This window comes from Antrostomus carolinensis, unplaced genomic scaffold (genome assembly GCF_000700745.2).
Source record: "Antrostomus carolinensis isolate BGI_N321 unplaced genomic scaffold, ASM70074v2 scaffold4325, whole genome shotgun sequence".
Classification (NCBI taxonomy): domain Eukaryota; kingdom Metazoa; phylum Chordata; class Aves; order Caprimulgiformes; family Caprimulgidae; genus Antrostomus; species Antrostomus carolinensis.
Genome location: NW_010316969.1, coordinates 81,682 through 100,074, shown reverse-complemented (window position 1 = coordinate 100,074; position 18,393 = coordinate 81,682). Strand labels below are relative to the sequence as shown.

Here is an 18,393-nt window from a genome sequence, read left to right as displayed (position 1 = left end):
GAAATTCAGGTTTAGGTTTCACCTTTTCAGATTTTTTTCTGCTTAGAAAACTCTGAAAGCCAACTTTTCAACATTTCTTGCAAATGGAAACATATTTTAACCTTAATTTTGCAAATACATGCTACTTTGTAGAGGAATTATGTTCTCCATAGCCTTTCAGTGACTAAATAAGCCTGACACTATCACTTGCACAGAAGCAGTGAAAACCATGCTGCTTCTGTTCAGCCGATATCTGGGCTCCTGGGGTTTGTCCTTCCAGGGCACCTTGCTATGCAGACTGGAACCCTGCTCTTCCAAATATTTAAGATATCTGATTAAAGAGTTTGCATAGCCTGGGATTCCCAAAGCTGAAGTACGCTAGTTTTAAAACAGGCCTGCCATCCACATATCCTGCAGAATAAAAAATCCTGAAACCATTCAGAGGACAAAAGCATCCAAATAACGGCTCAGAAAAGTAAGTGGAGACTAAATAGGAGCCAGAGCTCCCATTATTTTCAGACCAAGGCTCACTGCTAGAGATTTAGAGAGCTCCTCACAGCACTAGCTTTGCCACCATTACAGAAGTTAATTACCTAGAAAATTACCAAGAAAACCAGCAGCCTAATGTAAATTTTAGCTTCCAATTATTGTTGACTAAGAGAGATATTTGGGTTAAAATATTTTTGGGTTAGATAAATATGCACTTTTCTATGAAACAGACTGGAAAATTACTATTTCTGTTCTCAGCTTGATCACTGAATAATTGTATGAATAATTTCTCACCTAATTCAGTTAATTCCCTATCTAGAAAACAGGCTAGGATACTAGTCTGTCATAAAGACGGTAATCTACAGCACTACTAAATGCTCAGATGATAGAAGTCTGCTGAGGCGAAGTCTTAAGGCTCTAGACCTCATCACACACTCAGGAGTGGAAAACCATTTTTTGTCAGAAAATGGAGCATTATCACAAAACACAGTATTGAAATAGTGGTTTTTAAGACCAGGGGAGAAAAAATATTTGAGAGACACGCAAGGAAAGTCACATGAACAAATATACATATACATGCCACATACACACTATATGAAAATATAAGGTAAGTAAGCACAAATAAAACTCCTACCCTAAGCTGTATTGATCTGGTTCAAGCATGATTCTTCTATCAATCCTTCCCACACCAAGATTTGTCTCCACGATGCTGACAGAATGCCTCTGTCTCCTCTCATCATGCAGGGAGACTGGCATAGAGTCAAAAGAGGAATTGCTGACAATACTAGATCTGGAAGAAATTTCGCTGTGACCAGAATCTGAAAAGTTATCCACCGTGCCACTAGGAGCCAATGTATAGCCTGCAAAGGGAATGTCACGTTAATCAGACTCTCCAAGAAGCCTGCTCAGTTACTGCCAGGCAGCTGGCAACACTGCAACTGTAGTAAATCAAAACTAGGATTACTTTACACAGAAGCAGCACTGCAAAACACAAAGATACACAGCAGAGCCGTGTCAGACTGTGTATTCTGTCTCTTTGCAAGAGGTTTAAGATTGTGGGAACATGCACTACCCATTTAGAAACCAAGCACTCACTTTCCTTCCCCTCTGCCCTCCTCCCCTAAATTATTTTCAAATGCATCATCATACATGTATCCCTGCATTATGAAAGCTCACTTTGCAAAAAAACTGCCTGTATATAAACACTGTCACCAAGGTTGGAACAAAAGAGATGCCCTGGACAAGATTAATGCTAGAAGTAATCCAAGAGACCCTCTCCCACAGTTTTTCTGTTCCGCAAAGCTACATTTCAGAGACAAACAGCAGATACAACATGAAGCACGGGTATCTGGGCTGGCTGCTTATTATGTATCTTGGCTCACAGAGGGTCTGAAGTGTTTTTCAATAAAGCTTAAAAAACATACTCAATATTTTCAAGCTAATTTTGTGGTACTTGGCTAACTAATTACCTTCCAAAGAGACAATATTCTATAGTATATATTGCCAGAATTATACCGCAATTTGGAGGTAGCTTTGACACTGCCAGACTGAGATAAAATCTGCAAACCATGAAATGTCACAGAGGCAAATTCAGCTTTTGTTTTAGTATTAAATGAAATTGTGCTGAGTGCTTTTGCCAGCTAAGTTAAAGATCATTAAACAGCATACATCCACAAGTAACTGCAGTTTCCAAGTTTTGCTTTCAGCCTACACATAAGTGTCAACATTACTTCAACTGATCTATCCCAATTCACTTGCTGAGAACATGGAATTAATGCTGTCAAATTTGCCTGAAAGAACATATCATTTTTTCCCTGAAAAAACATACAATTAGCTTCACAACACCATCAAGCCAGGGATTTTTTTTTTTTTTTTTTTAATTTATAATCATGTTTACCCTTTGCTTTTTGGAAAAATACTTTTCCCACTATGAGCCAAGTACAGAATCCCAATTCGTTTTTAAACAAATGCACAGGCCTGACCAAATATAAATATAAATTTACTTTGCAAATACAGTATTTGGGAGAAATCATCCTGGTATCTTACAAGGACTTGAGATAATAATCTAAGTCTTCTCTACATAACATCCTCCTCCATATGACCTTAGTAAAGACATTTGTACTTTCTTGCCATATTCATGTCTCTCCTTTTTAGATTTCTGCTTATTTTTTCTTATTCTTTCCCCTTTTGTTTCCACAAGCTTCACCTATCCCAGAGGTCCTCGCTGAATTGTTATTCTTGTTGCTGTGGCACTTCCAAGAGGAGAGGAGGAACTGGTTAGGTCCATTATACTGGAGTCATAATGCCTCAGCTGAAGGACACTGCCGCCTACCACGTTAAGAAAAGGGTTCAGCTACCCATTTGATAATAAAGTAGAAAAAGTGATACTCACATAAGTTTCAAATACCTACCATTCCTGTGCAGTTTAGGGAAAGTTATTGCTACTAGGAAGTCTCCAACACATTGATCTTTTTAGCATTCTGACCTTCTGTTACGGGGACTCAAACCCAATATATATATTTTACCATAATGTTATATTATGTAACTGTTAAACTGAACTTTGAAGATATTCTAAGAGGATAACTTACTTAGAAGTTACCTGTGTTAAAACTAGGCTATCATACCTCCAAAGGGACTGTTTTTTTGGTTTAAACTATGGCAAAAACCCTCCATTCTCTGTTTTGTCAATTCATAACCAGAATAAGTAGAATAAAAAACAAACAGGGTTTTTTTTTTTTAAAAAAAAATCCCTTTAAAGTCCTAAATTAACTATAAAAAACAACTCTACAAAATCATTTAAAGTTAACTCAGTCAAGAAAGCTCTAATGTGCAATACCATTCCTCAAATACCCATATACATTGTTTGAATAATTAATTAGGTTGCTAGTAAAATGTTGTGTATTAGTGATGTGAATTCCAAATTATCTTAAGCCTGTCTGTCATACATAGGTCACATGCCATCCAGATGCATGACACAGCAAATAATTCCTCTAATAGGCTAATATGCTGTGGTGGGGTTGAGGAGGTGGGGAGGATGGTAGCAGGGAAGGGGTACAAGGGTGGCTCCTTTGAGAAGCTGCTGGAAGCTCCTGCTGCTCCAAGGCAGACCCACCTGTGGCCAAAGCTGAGCCCATCAATGATGGTGGAAGCGCCTCTCTGATAACATATTTACAAGGGGGGAAAAAAGCTGCTGAACAACAACTGTCAGCAGAGAGAGGAGTGAGAATATGTGAGAGAAACAGTTCCACAGACACCAAGGTCAGTGAAGAAGGAGGGCGAGGAGGTGCTCCAGGTGCCAGAGCAGAGATTCCCCTGCAACCCGTGGTGAAGACCATGGTGAGGCAGGCTGCTCCCCTGCAGCTCGTGGAGGTCCACGGTGGAGCAGATGTCCACCTGCAGCCTGTGGAGGACCCCATGTCAGAGCAGGCAGTTGCCAGAAGAGGTTTTGACCCCTTCCTGTCAGGACCTGTGGCCCCATGGCCCACGCCGGAGCAGGTTTGCTGGTAGGACTTGTGACCCCGTGGGGGGGACCCACGCTGGAGCAGTTTGTGGGAAGGACTCATATTGGAGAAGTTTGCGGAGGACTGGCTCCCGTGGGAGGGACCCCACACTAGAGCAGGGGAAGAGTGTGAGGAGCCCTCCCCCTGAGGAGGAAGGCGCGGCAGAGACAGCGTGTGATTAACTGACCGCAGCCCCCATTCCCCATCCCCTGTGTCGTTGGGTGGGAGGAGGTAGAGATATCAGGAGTGAAGTTGAACCTGGGAAGAAGGGAAGGGTGGGGGGAAGGTGTTTGAAGATTTGGGTTTATGTCTCATTATCCTACTCTGATTTGATTGGCAAGGAATAAAATTTATTTTTTTTCCCCAAGTCAAGTCTGTTTTGCCTGTGACCATAATTTGTGAGTGATCCCTAACTGTCCTTGTCTCAACCCATGAGCCTTTCATTGTATTTTCTCTCCCCATCTCACTGTGGGAGGAGGAGTAAACAAGCAGCCACATGGGTCTAAACCACAACATGCGCTCAATACCGTACACAAATTTTAAGTTTCAATCTGCACATCCTTCCACTGACAGGAAACACTGATAACGGAAACACTTTTGTCAGAAGCAGCTGCAAAGAGAGTGACCTCATGCTGATCAGTTCAGGTTATCTTTCCTGCCCTTCGTTAACCAGTGGGCTTTCAGGTATCCCTGAAATCAGGCTCCCAGATATCCTTTTCATGTATCCCACTGTGCACTACACCTCCTGCTCTCTTGCTGACCATATGTAACAAAAACTGGATCAGTGGTAACTTATCCTGGGTGTCCAAATTCTCGCAGAAGTTTCCAAGGTCTATGAGCTTCAGGAAGTAGGATAAGAAATATTGCAAGTCTAATACCTTTCCTCGGAGAGCTCTGCGGTGAAGTAGGAGGAGAAGACAGCTGTGAAGATGCACTTGATATTGTGTCCTCCGATTGTTTCTTGTGACGGTCCAAACTTCCTTCTTCAGATAATGAAAGAATTTTCTTTAAAGCTTGCGGGGAGTTAATGCCTTTAAATAAGAATGAATGTAGGCAGGTGTAAAGTCCAATATAAATACATCTTTCTGTTTCACAATATATTTATAGAGCAGACACCACAGGAATATTTTTTTTTCCTTTAAATTTGTCAGTTTCTGACACCAGCTTAAATGAAACAAAAAGTTTAAACCTACTCCTGTTTAAAATATAGTGCTTTATTTCTGCATACTAGTGAAGCCAGTCTTTCATTTTGGCCATCTAAAATAAATACTTTGTCACGGAAAACACAATCCAGAGTTGGTGTTGCAGTATACTGCCTATGAAATATATAAATCAAGGATATGCATAGTAATGGTTACTGAGACACTTGAACTAAAACGGTGTCAAGTACAAACAAACAAATCTCATTGGTTAGTGAAGGTTTATATAGTAAGAATTGAAACTCTTCTCCTGTTTCTTTTCTATTCAGAGTAGCCTAGAAGGTCAAAGAAAGACGGAAAGCAGACAAGATTAGGTTTACAAAACAAGGACATCCTGCAGCTGCCTTTCTCCCTTTCATTTTTGAGAACTATCTCTGTACCAGCTTATTTTGGGAAACTAAAAGAGTAACAACATCCTGAAGATGATGTATGATTTAAAGATCTAGGGCATCAAGAATTGATTTTCTCAGGCAACATTTATCCATCTTTCTCTTCCCCTCCCCTCAGAAATCCACCCTGGATAGTCTTAAAAGTGAAGACAGAGCTTCTCTGACAGTTTTGCCAATGTTTCTGGTAGAGGTTATTTTCAAGCATTCTACAGAATTTATCTTTGATCTGTTGGATCACAATACCACTATTAATAATTTACAGCTGCTTCATCAATGTAACCCAGTCAGTTTCCAGAAACTTTTCCACCATGAGTAAAAATACAGTCTATGGAGCTTCAAAGTCATTTTAAGATTAAAATTTAATGGTAAAATCAACAAGAACTAGATGAAGATTGAATTGTTTCTTGCTCATTTTGCTGCTTCTAATGTTTCTCTAGCAGCCTAAGCAGTGCACAAGTAAAACTAATAAAAGTGAAATTAGAATTAAGCTCTTGTGAAATTAACATCATGTAATAGGAAAGGCCAGTTATGTTACATATACTTACTAAAAATTTCACTATATTTGAGGCAATTTTTAAGAAGTTCTTTAATAATGCATATATGGTATGCACACATGCTGGGACACAGATGTGGAAACCAAATTAGAAGAAATTCCTCTAAGTCCAGTATCTTTCTGAGTGACATGCAGGCAGCAACAACCAAATAGCACCAATAAAAAAGCACCAGGGAGCAGAAGCCAAAGAGACAATTCTCAAATTGAAACTTCAGGCCTATATTTCTAACAAGACTACCAGTTTGAGCAGACCTGAATTTCACATTAAATGTTCAACTCTTGAAAAAAAATATGAGAATATCTGAAGTATCTCAGATAGGTCACTCAAAAACTGCCCGAGTCACTAATCCCTTAGGAAAAGTTAAGCCTAGATCCAGTGCAGATAGTCAGAAATGTTAATACTTTCCAGCTGCTAGTAACAGGTAAATACTTATACTGAGTGAAGTGACAGAATGCTTTCCTAGATTTCTTTCTTTCCATTTCCAGAGAAGAGAATTATGCATACACACTGCATGAACTGGCATAACCTGCATATTGTACTACTAGAAATAAATATCTGAATCTTATTTGATTAAAATTGTCTCTCTAACATGAGCAAACAAACTTCAGAGTATTAAACTGAACGTTTTATTGCTCCACTTACCGAATGGTGGGAGGTCTTTGACTGGCACTTTCTTGCGAGAGGGATAAAGAGATACGGCAGGGACCTGCAATGCTTGGTTTACTTTATGTTGCTGCTGCTGCTGCTGCACTTTCTGCTGAATGCCTGCCCGGGGAGCCACCGGTGACGTTTCAGATTTTCCACATCGTTTGTCTCCTGTATTCTTTGGCACTTTGCAAAAAATGGGAGAAAGCAAAGAATGACTACTAGCTAAAAGTGTTGTGGGAGTTTTAATCTGAGTGCACAAAGCCCTCCAATTAATAACTAAAAGGTACTCAAATACTTGTACAATTAATGCAGTAGGATACAGTTAGAGAAAAAAGATAAAAAGAGGGAGAGATTTAACTCCATTTAAAATATGTACATTATCAAAGAACCTTTACTCTCTTTCTCAAAATAAAACTTTCATAAAATGACTACTTTTTCAAAAACATGACCAGAAGTTATACTGGGCTATCATAAGGACTATAACTGATTTAGAATGGATATATAATTACTATTTTTTACTACCCTGAAGGAAGGGAAGGGCATTAAGATGCAGCATTCCCTCAAATCAAAATGTAGCCAGTTTGGAGCATAAGGTCTCCCATCTGCTGCAACCAGGCCCAGCCTTCCAGGTGCCTCTGAAACACCTGGACATAAAGAAATCCCTTTTCTCCTCTAAAGGCCCTATCCACGGTGACTGACCCTATTCACACCAATAGTTTGAGTACATCAGAACTGCAGAGAAACTTTTGGCTCCTCCATATCCTTCGTACAGCCAAATCTAAAGAACCCTTGTGCACTTCAGCATGGCATCATCTTAAAAGCCTCATTTCCTATATAAATGCTATATTTCTATATTGTTAATCTGCAAGGTGATTTCCTTAAGATTCATAGATGTCCAATACTTGCAAATTATTAGAAACCTCATTTTCCCCCTCATTGTCTAGTTACTGTTCCAAATTACTTCCTCAAAGAAGGAAATAGAGGTATATTGAATAGTTTCCTTAAAATCCATAACACATGACAATGCTCACGTGTGTTGGTGGCTGGCTCACACTGCAGAGACAGTGTCTGGAGGCTCTCTTCATCCATTTCCAGATCCAAGTTTGAGAGATATTGCTTTACTTTCCGTGCCATCTGAGCATCTTCATACAGTTTTTTAGCATTAAGGAAGGAGCTGCGACGGACCCGCTTTTTATGACCACCTGTTTGCGCAACATCCAGCACAGCTGCATTCGTACTGCCCTGGCTGAGAGACCTGGAGTGAAGGAGGGACAGGAGGAGGAGGAAAGAGGGGAAAAACATGACTTAGTCCAACACGGTATCACTTGATAAACATGAAACGTGCAAAAGATTGCATGAATGTCAGTCTATGGTCAAAGCTTACATGCCTCATTCCAGTAAGTCAAACAGCTATAACAGATAGAAAGATGAGGGTCAGGAAATCTTTTTACTTGGTTACAGGCACTATTTTAATTACACAAATATTTTAATCTATTCTGCTCCGACTAGGCAACATCACTTCACACATCTAGAAAAGCATTCAAGCTAGCTCTCTCACATAAGCCAGCTACTGAGAAGATTGGAACATTAGGAAAAGCTCATGCAGTAAGGCAATGCTGACAGAAGACTACAGCTGAGGTTCAAATTTAAATACATATATACAAGACATTTTGAAAACTCTCTATAATCCTTTTAAATCAGACCATATACAAAATGTCCAGCTCAGTTTTACAGAATAGGGCTTCCTTATAACTTACTAGGTTGAAGACAGCTTTTTGTTAAATTAAATGATCAGCTAGTTCGTGATGAAATAAATGTCATGCACATTTCAATGCACGTATGTCTATATGAAATCTACGTATTGTTCCTGAATTGTTAAGAGTAAAAGTGATGGCTGAATTGTAATGTTAAAATAAGTTAGTTTAGCAGATACTGTAAGTTTTAAATTTGTATTTGATTGTGATAATTCCTTACTAGGCCTAAGAAAGTTAAGAGCAATTTCAGCTGCTGCAACCTTGCCATTTTATAATTTCTCCTTTATGAAAATCACTTCCTTTGGTAATTTAAACTGGAGGTGGGGGAGAAGAACTTCCCACTCCAATCTACAACTACTTATCAATAATTCACAATTTTTGTGTTTTAAGCTCAAAAGCAAAAGCACTCCTGGATTAAAATGTATTGTCAGTAAAAAAGGGTTAACAACAACCAAAAAAAAAGTTAAAGCAACAGAAAATTAAAGATAGCAAGTAGGGAACAATGCAAATGGTAAGGGAAGAATGAATGTCTGTGTGCGTTATCTCCAACCACTTACCCCAAACTCCTCCATTTCTTCTTCCTGCAAGTGAGAGCCAGGAAGAGTAAAGCATGGGTTTAAGAAGAGACAGAGAAAGATCACAAGCTCAGAAAGAAAAAGACCAGACCTCAGGACAAGCAGTTCTGGAAGCCCACAAACATTAAAAAGAGCCTTGACTCAGGCGTACAGTCAGATATTACAAATTCTTCTAGCTTCATTTAAGAAAAAGAGTATGCAATAAGCTGGTCTAACATGAAGCCAAAGAGCATTCACTTGACGTTTTCTAACAATCCCCCTTCTACTAAATCAAAACGATAAGGCTGGCACACAACAACATTTCAAACAGACTAATATGTATGTGTTCAAGTATCTCCTCCTCCCTCCCACAATCTCATTCTCATTAAATAAGTGGCAGTTAAGAAATAATATAAAACATTTTTAATATATATTAATAAATACAAAGTGTAATGATTTATCTAGTTTTAGAACATCACATAATTTTGGTAAATTGTTGACAACAAACAAAAAACTCTCCAATACAACGATACATACAATGCTGCTCCAATACAACAAGGGGACTTGAAAAGCACCTCTTGCTGACACCCAGCCTTCTCTCAGCTCAAAAAAGCTCTGCCTAATACAACACACTTACCTTGTTCTAAACATTAAAGCAGGATCCATGTTCACAGATGCCATGCGACCAACATGGCGTATCTCCTTCGCAATCATTCTCAGTTTCTCAAAATTGACCAAGCCCTCCACTTTTGAATCATTCCCTACAACCAACAATCAACAATGCCAGTTATTAGGTAGCAAAGTTAGTTTTCCTTAGCTGGTAAAAGATGATGTACTTCTGCTTTTACCTTCATGAAGGAAAGTAAGGTCTTTTTTGATAACAGGAAACAGAGGGATAATGGGGGGCTGTAGGTTTTGGCTGTTAAGGACATTACGATATTTTGCCATATTCCTAGATGGATCAAACAAGTCCTGCAGATCTTGAAACAATTTTTCATACTTGCTTGGAAGCTTTTCCCAAGTAGTTCGGAGTCTTGCAACTGGTGCCAAATTCAGGCCACTTGAAACAAACAAAAAAAGTGCAAAAGGTTCAAGAACAACAGAAAGAAAAAAAAAATGAAAATACAATGTTAAATTTTGTATGGTAGAAATACCATATAGCCAGAATAGCATCGCACAACAATGCCAATAAAGTAACAGAAAGTGAAAACTCCCTTTTGCCAGCGTGTATCACAGAACAATTAAGATATTTTTTATAAAAACTTTAAAACCTAAATATATCTGCATGATGTAAAAATAAACAGATAAAATTTACACTTGGGTGAGCAATTAAATCTTATAGAGGGTTTGTACTTATTCTTATTTCTTTGGAACAGTGTCTGAATTTGACAACAATATAACCTAGGAGTACCTCAGGATCACCACTTATTTCCAGACTACCAGACTGAAGGAAAAGACTTATTCCACCCACATGTTTAGGTGGTGACAGCACAGGGACCCACCTTCTTGCTGCAATAATCCATCTAACTTTGTTGTGTCTAGATTAAATTGTTATAACGGACTTTATACATTTGAGGTTATTCTGAAGCTGTAGCTGGTACAAACCCCATTTTTTTCCCCCCTTAATTGCATTGCCTGCCTTGCTATTCATTGCTACCAATGAGAAACTTTGGTGTCCAGAATCTTGCCTTCACTCAAGTTTTTGCTAGGAGGCAGGTTGCTTTTATTTCTCATTGAGATCAGCTAAAATAGCTGACCTAAATCTCAAGATTTTTGTCTCAGAGATTCTGACTGATTATTAGCATGGATCCTTGACTTTGGGAACTTGCCACATTTGATTGAATGGCACTAAAAACTAGTGATCTTCAGAAAGTGCCAAATTCAATCAACAGATTGAATGTGACAATGGCTTTTGCCTGAGACAGCGATAAAATTGTCATTTTAATGCAACTTACTCAAGCTTTTTCATAAGAAACAGTGTTTAGGGATTTTTTTTGTTAGGTTCTTTTTGCATAACTTGGGAGACTCTAAAGGAAATGTGAAGTTTAAAAAAATGTATATAAACACACATATTAGAGTTTCCTCTCCTCCTTTTAATTCCAAAACTAAGAAAGATCTGAGATTTTCAGTACTTTTCTATTCTTCTTAAAAGATCTTTATTTACAGCTTATTACATGGCATCATAATCTGCTACTGAATACTATCAGAGTTCCATCCAACAAACTGTTGATAAAAAGAAAACCTAAGGCAACATATCATGGCTTATTGAATTCAAGATACTGAGAAGTATGCATAAAATGATGAGGTGCCTTTGGAAAATTAACCCATTCATTTATGAAAATGTTTTTTGGTTTGGTTTGGTTTTTTTAATATAACTGCTGTTTCTTTTGGTCTTTGTTTTTAAATAAGTGTAGTAGTTTCTCCAGTGCCACGTTCACCAATGACTCTGGCTTCACTGTCTTGAACAGTAAGTACATAATAATAGCATTCTAAATAATATTTCAGCAAATGGTTCAATGACAAGTTCACATTACTGGAAAATGCCCTCCTTATTGGATTGCCAAGTGTTGATGTTAGCAGTATTACTTGGTTTAGTCTGTTCAACACATTTTTTTAGACTGATATAAGTCTTTTTACTTAGAAGTAAAATTATTAATGGGCAATACCTAATGATGGCAAACATCGAGTTGAAGTTCTTGCATTCTCTGCAGTGTAGTGCTATCTTAATGAAATGCTTAATGATCTTCATCCTTTTCAGCTGGTTGGTTTCTCTCAGAATCTCAGAAGCCACCCAGAATGTTTCCTGATTTATCACCTCTTCAAACTTTTTTAGATTAGTGCAACCTGTTTTTGACTTGAGTTTAAACAAGTCATCTATGTATTCTGTGGGTTCAATATTACGAAACAGCTCAAAGTTTCTCATGGAGAGTTGGGTAGCCACCTCAACAGTACTGAGCTGTAGTAGAGAAATTTGACTTTCCCTTAGTAACTCTTGAGCATCTTCATCTGAACAAAGAGTTTCTGTTTCCATGTTGTTCTTCAGGTAATACCTGTAAAAACAAAATTCAAAAAGACACTAGATAACAATATACTCAAACACTAGTTAAAGTTGCAGTTGAAATCACAGAATAAATTGAATTTCACCAGGCATAGGTATTAATTAGAAGTTGCCTAAAGAGCAATTTCTTGTAAAGAAACAAAACATTAATAATTAAGTAATGCTCCTATTAGCAGGATTTTGACTTAATAAATTGTCATCACCAGCTTCACCTCACAGTCTCCAACCTCACCTGCCACTCAGCTGTATCCTGTCAGCAAGCTTGGATAACTGATCAGGAAGCCTCCTTTGCTTGATTACACCCTCAGGTGTGACAGAGACTTCGCATAGTGAATATGCATCAGGGGTTGCAGTGAGAGCAAATTCCCTGATAGCCTGGATGACCACTTCTTTTGCTGTTGTGTCCTTACTGATCATGATGTAGCGACTTTGCTGATCTGCCTTGAAAACTCTCAGAACTTGATCTGGTAAGTCTAGGAAAAAAAAAAGTTAAATGCAAGATATGAAATTTAGTAAAGCAACAAAAAAAAAAGTATAAGAACAAGCAACAATATCAGTTACATTGAGTCTCATTACTAGTGCTATCAGTTTTTACTTCAGTATCACTGTTTCACCTCTCTCCTTATAAAACAGCTGTGTTTTGGTTATTTTGTTTGTTTTGTTTCACTTTAAATTAAAGACTAGTTCTATTAAAAACCAAGAAAATAAGTTAGTTAGGCTATCAATGGGTCAAGCCACAAAACGACGTTAACATTTCCAAAGTTTGATTGTTCTCATTGTATTATTAAAAAAAAAAAAAAAAAAAGAGCTAAAATACATGAGGTATTTTTAACTTACAAGTACTTTCAATTAATGTATTGAAAGATGGCACGACATCTGTTGGGGTTTTTTTTGTGTTTTTGTTTTGTTGTGTGGTTGGTTTTGATCATAAGGTCACACAAGCAAGAAAATAATAATAAAAAGCCTCTGAATCTACAGCCAAAAAATTATCATTATTTTTTTAAAATACTGAAAAAACAGCTGCGAGATGAAAACATTCACTTTGACACAACCACAATCCTTTTTGACAAGACCTGAATGTGCATAACGTGTATTCAAGTTACTACAGAAAGATCTATTCAGCAACACAAATCTTGTGACAAAAGTAACATCTTGCCACTGCTGCTGCATGTCTCCAAAATAATTATTTGGAAAGCATTAAGATAAATCTTACTGATACGAGTTGGTTTATGTGCCACAGGGCTGTTTAGGCTTAAATATATTAGTTTTCAAATTTTGTGCAACTAAGCCCATAACTTTTAAGCTCACAGTAGTCCCTTTGCAGCCTGAGAAGCACTAATACTGAAACACATCAGAATTGAGTGATTACATCATCAATTACACATAACAGTTATCAGTACAGGTCAGTTTTTAGCCCTGAGTCAAATGTACAAACACCTTATGATTAGCAAGCCAATTTTACCCTTTTATCACCAAGTCTATATTGACCCATCTTCCTCCAATAATTAATTGAAGAGGGATACAGAGTAGTGCCTGAAATAATTTCTACAGTTTTTTATATCCTGAAAAAGGCAGATGCCAAAGACACAGCCTTTCAGAGATGTTATTAAAAACCAGACCGCTCTCTAGATCTTGTTGCCTCTTGCTGTTACAGGAATATTTTTCACCCAAAGAAATGCTATGAAGACAGGAAGCTACTGTAAACAATACCAAGGTGGGAACATGCTTAACACTCCCAAGAAACAAATGTTTTGTGCAAGGAGAAAATAACATGCTCTGCTGGATCACTGAAGTCAATATGAAGCAATGCAGAGAACAGCAAATGGAAAAGTATCATCTTCGCACTGTATTTTACCATTCAGTTTCTCAGGCTGCGTACCTATCAGAGCTGGTAGTAAAAACCTTACATAGAATAAAGAGAAATCTGCCAATTGAAATTATTACAGCTATAGCAATGGTAGCAAGTAATTCAGCACAATATTTTTTAAATAAAAGAGCACTTGAAGAGAATTGTAATCACCTCCCTCCACTTCTTTTCCAAAAAGGAAACTGGAGTGGCACACTGAAAAATGCAATGCTATGTGATAGGAATCTAGTCCCTTAGAAAGCTTGTGTGAGGGGAAAAAAAAAGTACCAGTGACTGACAGCTCATCATTACTGTATTATTTTGACTTCCAATCGAATAGCAAAGAGAGCACAAGAGAAGAGAAATCACAAGTGCTATTGACTGTTTGAACATTTAAAAATAAACCTTTAAAAGTGTATTTGAAAAAGCCTGAGCAAATCAGAAGAGAAACTAAAATTACTCCTTGCAGATTTCAAGCTGTTCTCATTTTCTCTTCAAAGACTACCCTTCCAAAACAGCAAGTTGTTTTATTTTCTGTCCTGAGGGAGATTCCCCAAAGCCTCAAAGGACGGCTGTTCTACCACTTTTCTCTTTCTTCTCCAGTGCATTCAATTTCTTGCAAGCTGCCTCCAACTCCATCTTTAATTTAGTCCAAGGTAATAAAATAAATTAAAATTGCAGGCTTTAATTTTTTTCAAGTGTTAAAGTATATAGAGGTATAATTCAACTCTTCCATCTACAATGCAACCATCCCTAAAGCCCTTAAGGCATATGTTTTTTTATTTTAGTCCCCCTTTCCCCTCCTTCCCACACAGGGAAAAATTATACTTGTGAATTACTTTTAAAATATTCAGTGTGTGGACATCTTTACTGTAAGCACTGGGACAGTCTGCCCAGAGAGGTTGTGGAGTCTCCATCTCTGGAGATGTTCAAACCCACCTGGACACTTTCCTGTGCAATTTGCTGTAGGTGAACCTGCTTTGGCGTTGGGGTTGGACTGGATGATCTCCTGAGGTCCCTTCCAACCCCAATGATTCTATGTTTTTATGACATTTGGGCAAATTTTAAGCAAATAAAAAAAGAGCTTCTTTTTTAAAAAAAAAATAAAAATGAGAAAGCACTAATTACTTAATACATTTTCTATAAAGATAATGATAAAGCTGCTATGATGCTGAAGCAATGGCATTACATCATTATTTATCTCCTTTCCTCAAAGCAAAGGGCAAATAGTAGAACATTATTCATTTATTGAAGTTCTCCAAACTTCATCTGTGATAGAAGGATATTCAGACCTATAATGGCTTTCTAAATTAATGGAGTTTCAGGTGTGTGAGACAGTGATGCCCACAGCTCTGGAAGTTAGCTAGTCACTGTGCTCAGCATTAGGGGCACATTAATTCCCTAGAACCACCTAGTCTAGGTAAATGGCAAGCTGGAGAATGGAATCTTCACCCATTTACAGATAAAGTGCTGATGAAAAGTTAAGCTCTTATTGATAATGAGCATCTTCAAAGTGTTGGACACTGGTCTTTAGATAAAATACAAACAATTTCCAATCTTCCCATTCTCTCAGGAACAATCTTAGACACTGTGACCAAAAAAAAAAAAAAATAAATAAATAAAAATCACACTCCACCTTCTTGTAGCCTTCTCTAGCCCTAAAAAACCTGAGACGAAGTGATGCTCAGTATGACAGTTCCAAGTACGATGATTGCATCAACTTGGCCAGTATGTAGGCTGATGTTTAAGGACTGTCCCTTTAGGTAAGATTTGAAATCCCCGAGGCTTAGAAAGGCACTGAATTTTTGGTTCTACTTTTAAGAAATACTCTAAAGATTAGACTAAAATAACCAAGTGTCTGCACAGCTAACATCAGCATATCCTCCTCCAGCAGTTACGTTTTAATAGTAAAGATTTGGATACTTAACTCAGAGAAGGCTTCCTGCTAAGAACCTTCCTGCAGTCAGATAAGAGACCAAATCCCAAGCCCATCAGGAGCTCTTGCTAAACCCTTCTCATAAGATAAGGCTGTCAAGTTTCTCATATTCTCTCTCTTTTTCTCCCTCAATCGCCCTCATGCTTTGTTCCTCTCTGCTAAATGCGATCACTTTTTATCTACGTCAGAACGGAATTTTAAATCACTTCATATATATACAAAGAATTCATCATACAGCTGTAGGGCAGGGTGACTAACAGGGAACTCTGCAACTCTGTCCCGTACAAGATGTAGTATAAGATCATATAGGTCTGTTCAGAAAAAGACTGAAACGCATGTCCTGTGTCCCAGTCCAATGCCCTTTTGCTTTACAGTAAGCTAATGATCTACTGTGCTATTTGAAAATACTGCAGTCTTGTAAAGACTGATCTATCAGGGCAAATTATAAAATACCAAGCAGAATAAGTTTTCTCTGGCCAAGAGTATTTGATCAGTAAGGAAATTATAAGGTCAAAAAACCACAGCAAAACAGGATCCTTACCTGGAGTAGTATTGAAGTCTAAAATGCGGTGATGAGACTGCAGTAGATCGGGATTACTGGATGACAGGGTTCCACTGACAGGTAAAGCAGGAGGAATGTGCTTCGATTGCCTTAGTCCCACAATGCTGTCATCCTGAGACTGGCCAATGCCAATGTCACTGCATCCAGAAAGAAATAAAGTCAGGACTTCCAGACATTCAGAGCTTGGGCTATACTAAAGGGATGCATGGACATCTATATCACTACATTTTCACCCTTTCAGTTATTAGTACAATAAAAGTACTATTTAGAAGTTCCCCAGACAACAGTGCTTGCTGTCTAGCTTTGTCAACAGCACCCAAAAGTCCACTCAAAGTGATTAGATCTGCCTGCTCACACTGCCATCAGATCTTACTTTTCATTATCAAACTCTGAGGAGCTGCTAGGTTCATTTTATTTTTTTTACAATTTCTCACAGCAGCCAAGATCTTTATTCAAAAGGTGGTACACACCTCATCATTCTTGCATCACCCCATCACCTGAACGTTGACTAAAATTTCTGTCCCCTCAATGCTGTTTTAGAAGACCTGAATTTCACAGATCTTTTACCCCACCACAGACAGGATTTACAATTGTACTTCAGGACGTATTGTAGCCATACAATCTAAGATATTTCAACAGACAGATAAGAGACAATCATTGAGATCATCCATTTTCCTACCCTGTATCACCTGAGTTTCTCTTCACTGAATGCAACTGAAGTGGTGCCAGCTAACTCGGAAGGCTAAGGTAAGCACTTGGGTGCTATCGGTATCCCTTCCAAAGTGCCTAAAAGCTGTAAACAAAGTATTCTGTGATAAAGGTGAAGGTTTGGGCTGTTAAATGGTGAAAGGCAAGGTCCCAAAGGAGGTCAGTAGTGCTAGATGGATCAGAGACAGAGCTATCACATTATAGTAAGCACTAATTTGCTTATTGCTTTTGAGCTCATAATCAGCAAGTGAAGCAGAACAACTGCTACAGGATGTAGAGTTGGAGTTAGCCATTGAACTTTTCTATAAGTAGGAAGCAAATCCTTAATGAAATACTCTGAGGATATAAATGCTGAAGAGCAGCCAGAAAATGAAAATAATTAAAAATTTAGCTACTATAGGCAAAGCCTTTTTAAAAGCCAAGCACATCTAAATCTGTATCTACACATGTAAATAAAGCATAAACCAGAACTTAAGATTTCATTGCAAGCTACTGCAACTCTAAAAAGTCAGGCTACTGAATTAAATGATGCAACATAAATGACCATTTGTACCCTAATTTGGGGCACTTAAGCTTTTGTCTAGTGTTCTATCCATCCTCAGAAAACCTGAACAGAAGTAATTAAGGGTTTGACAATTATCCCTGCTGAGCTGTTACAGCACAAGCATCCTTTTGTGCTTACCAATGAATTACTTTACCCAGTACACTCTTGTACCACTTCTTTAAGTGCTATGAATTGAACAGTACTCTGGGAAGCTAGAAGAGTATCTCTGGGCATTTAAGACAATTTTAACTATACGGACACAGTAACTGATTTTTAGAAGGCAATGCAACTTGGAAAAGGTTGGAGGGCTATCTCTGTATGATGTGCTTGGGTTTTCTCATTGTTTTGTTTTTAAAAAACAAGATAACTCTGTATCACCAAAATATTTTACAAAGTGTAAACCCCAAGCCATGAGAGTGACAGAAACACTGAGGTCCACTGCAAAAAAAGTTATTGGTTTCTCTCTCAGTCAGAAGTTAACCTGAATTTGAACATCTGTATTTTTGTACTTTCACATAAAGCACAGAGTACTGTGACAAGCAGTGACGATCAGCCCATCACACAGCACTTCTACACTAAGCCACAAGCAAGTCTTTCACTGCAACTAAAAGCATTCACAGGAATCAATGTCTTGTCTTTCAAGTAGGAACCACTACACACATACACAAAAACC

At 38.0% G+C, this 18,393-nt stretch overlaps 1 protein-coding gene across 3 annotated transcripts in view; it reads right to left on the bottom strand.

The window, feature by feature from the left end:
* RAPGEF2 (Rap guanine nucleotide exchange factor 2) overlaps window positions 1–18,393 on the bottom strand; it is an 89,065-nt gene that overhangs the window by 5,165 nt on the left and 65,507 nt on the right. For 2 of the 3 annotated variants that reach the window (XM_029085066.1, XM_010168405.2), the window contains 10 exons: window positions 16,448–16,605; window positions 12,357–12,597; window positions 11,733–12,116; window positions 9,915–10,126; window positions 9,704–9,827; window positions 9,070–9,093; window positions 7,790–8,013; window positions 6,753–6,941; window positions 4,847–4,999; window positions 1,103–1,328 (listed from right to left, as the gene is read on the bottom strand). In XM_029085066.1, the coding sequence (XP_028940899.1) occupies window positions 1,103–1,328; window positions 4,847–4,999; window positions 6,753–6,941; window positions 7,790–8,013; window positions 9,070–9,093; window positions 9,704–9,827; window positions 9,915–10,126; window positions 11,733–12,116; window positions 12,357–12,597; window positions 16,448–16,605 (1,935 nt within the window). Of the gene's footprint in view, window positions 1–1,102; window positions 1,329–2,721; window positions 2,797–4,846; window positions 5,000–6,752; window positions 6,942–7,789; window positions 8,014–9,069; window positions 9,094–9,703; window positions 9,828–9,914; window positions 10,127–11,732; window positions 12,117–12,356; window positions 12,598–16,447; window positions 16,606–18,393 lie in introns of all 3 variants that reach the window. The other variant, XM_029085065.1, reaches the window with a different exon arrangement.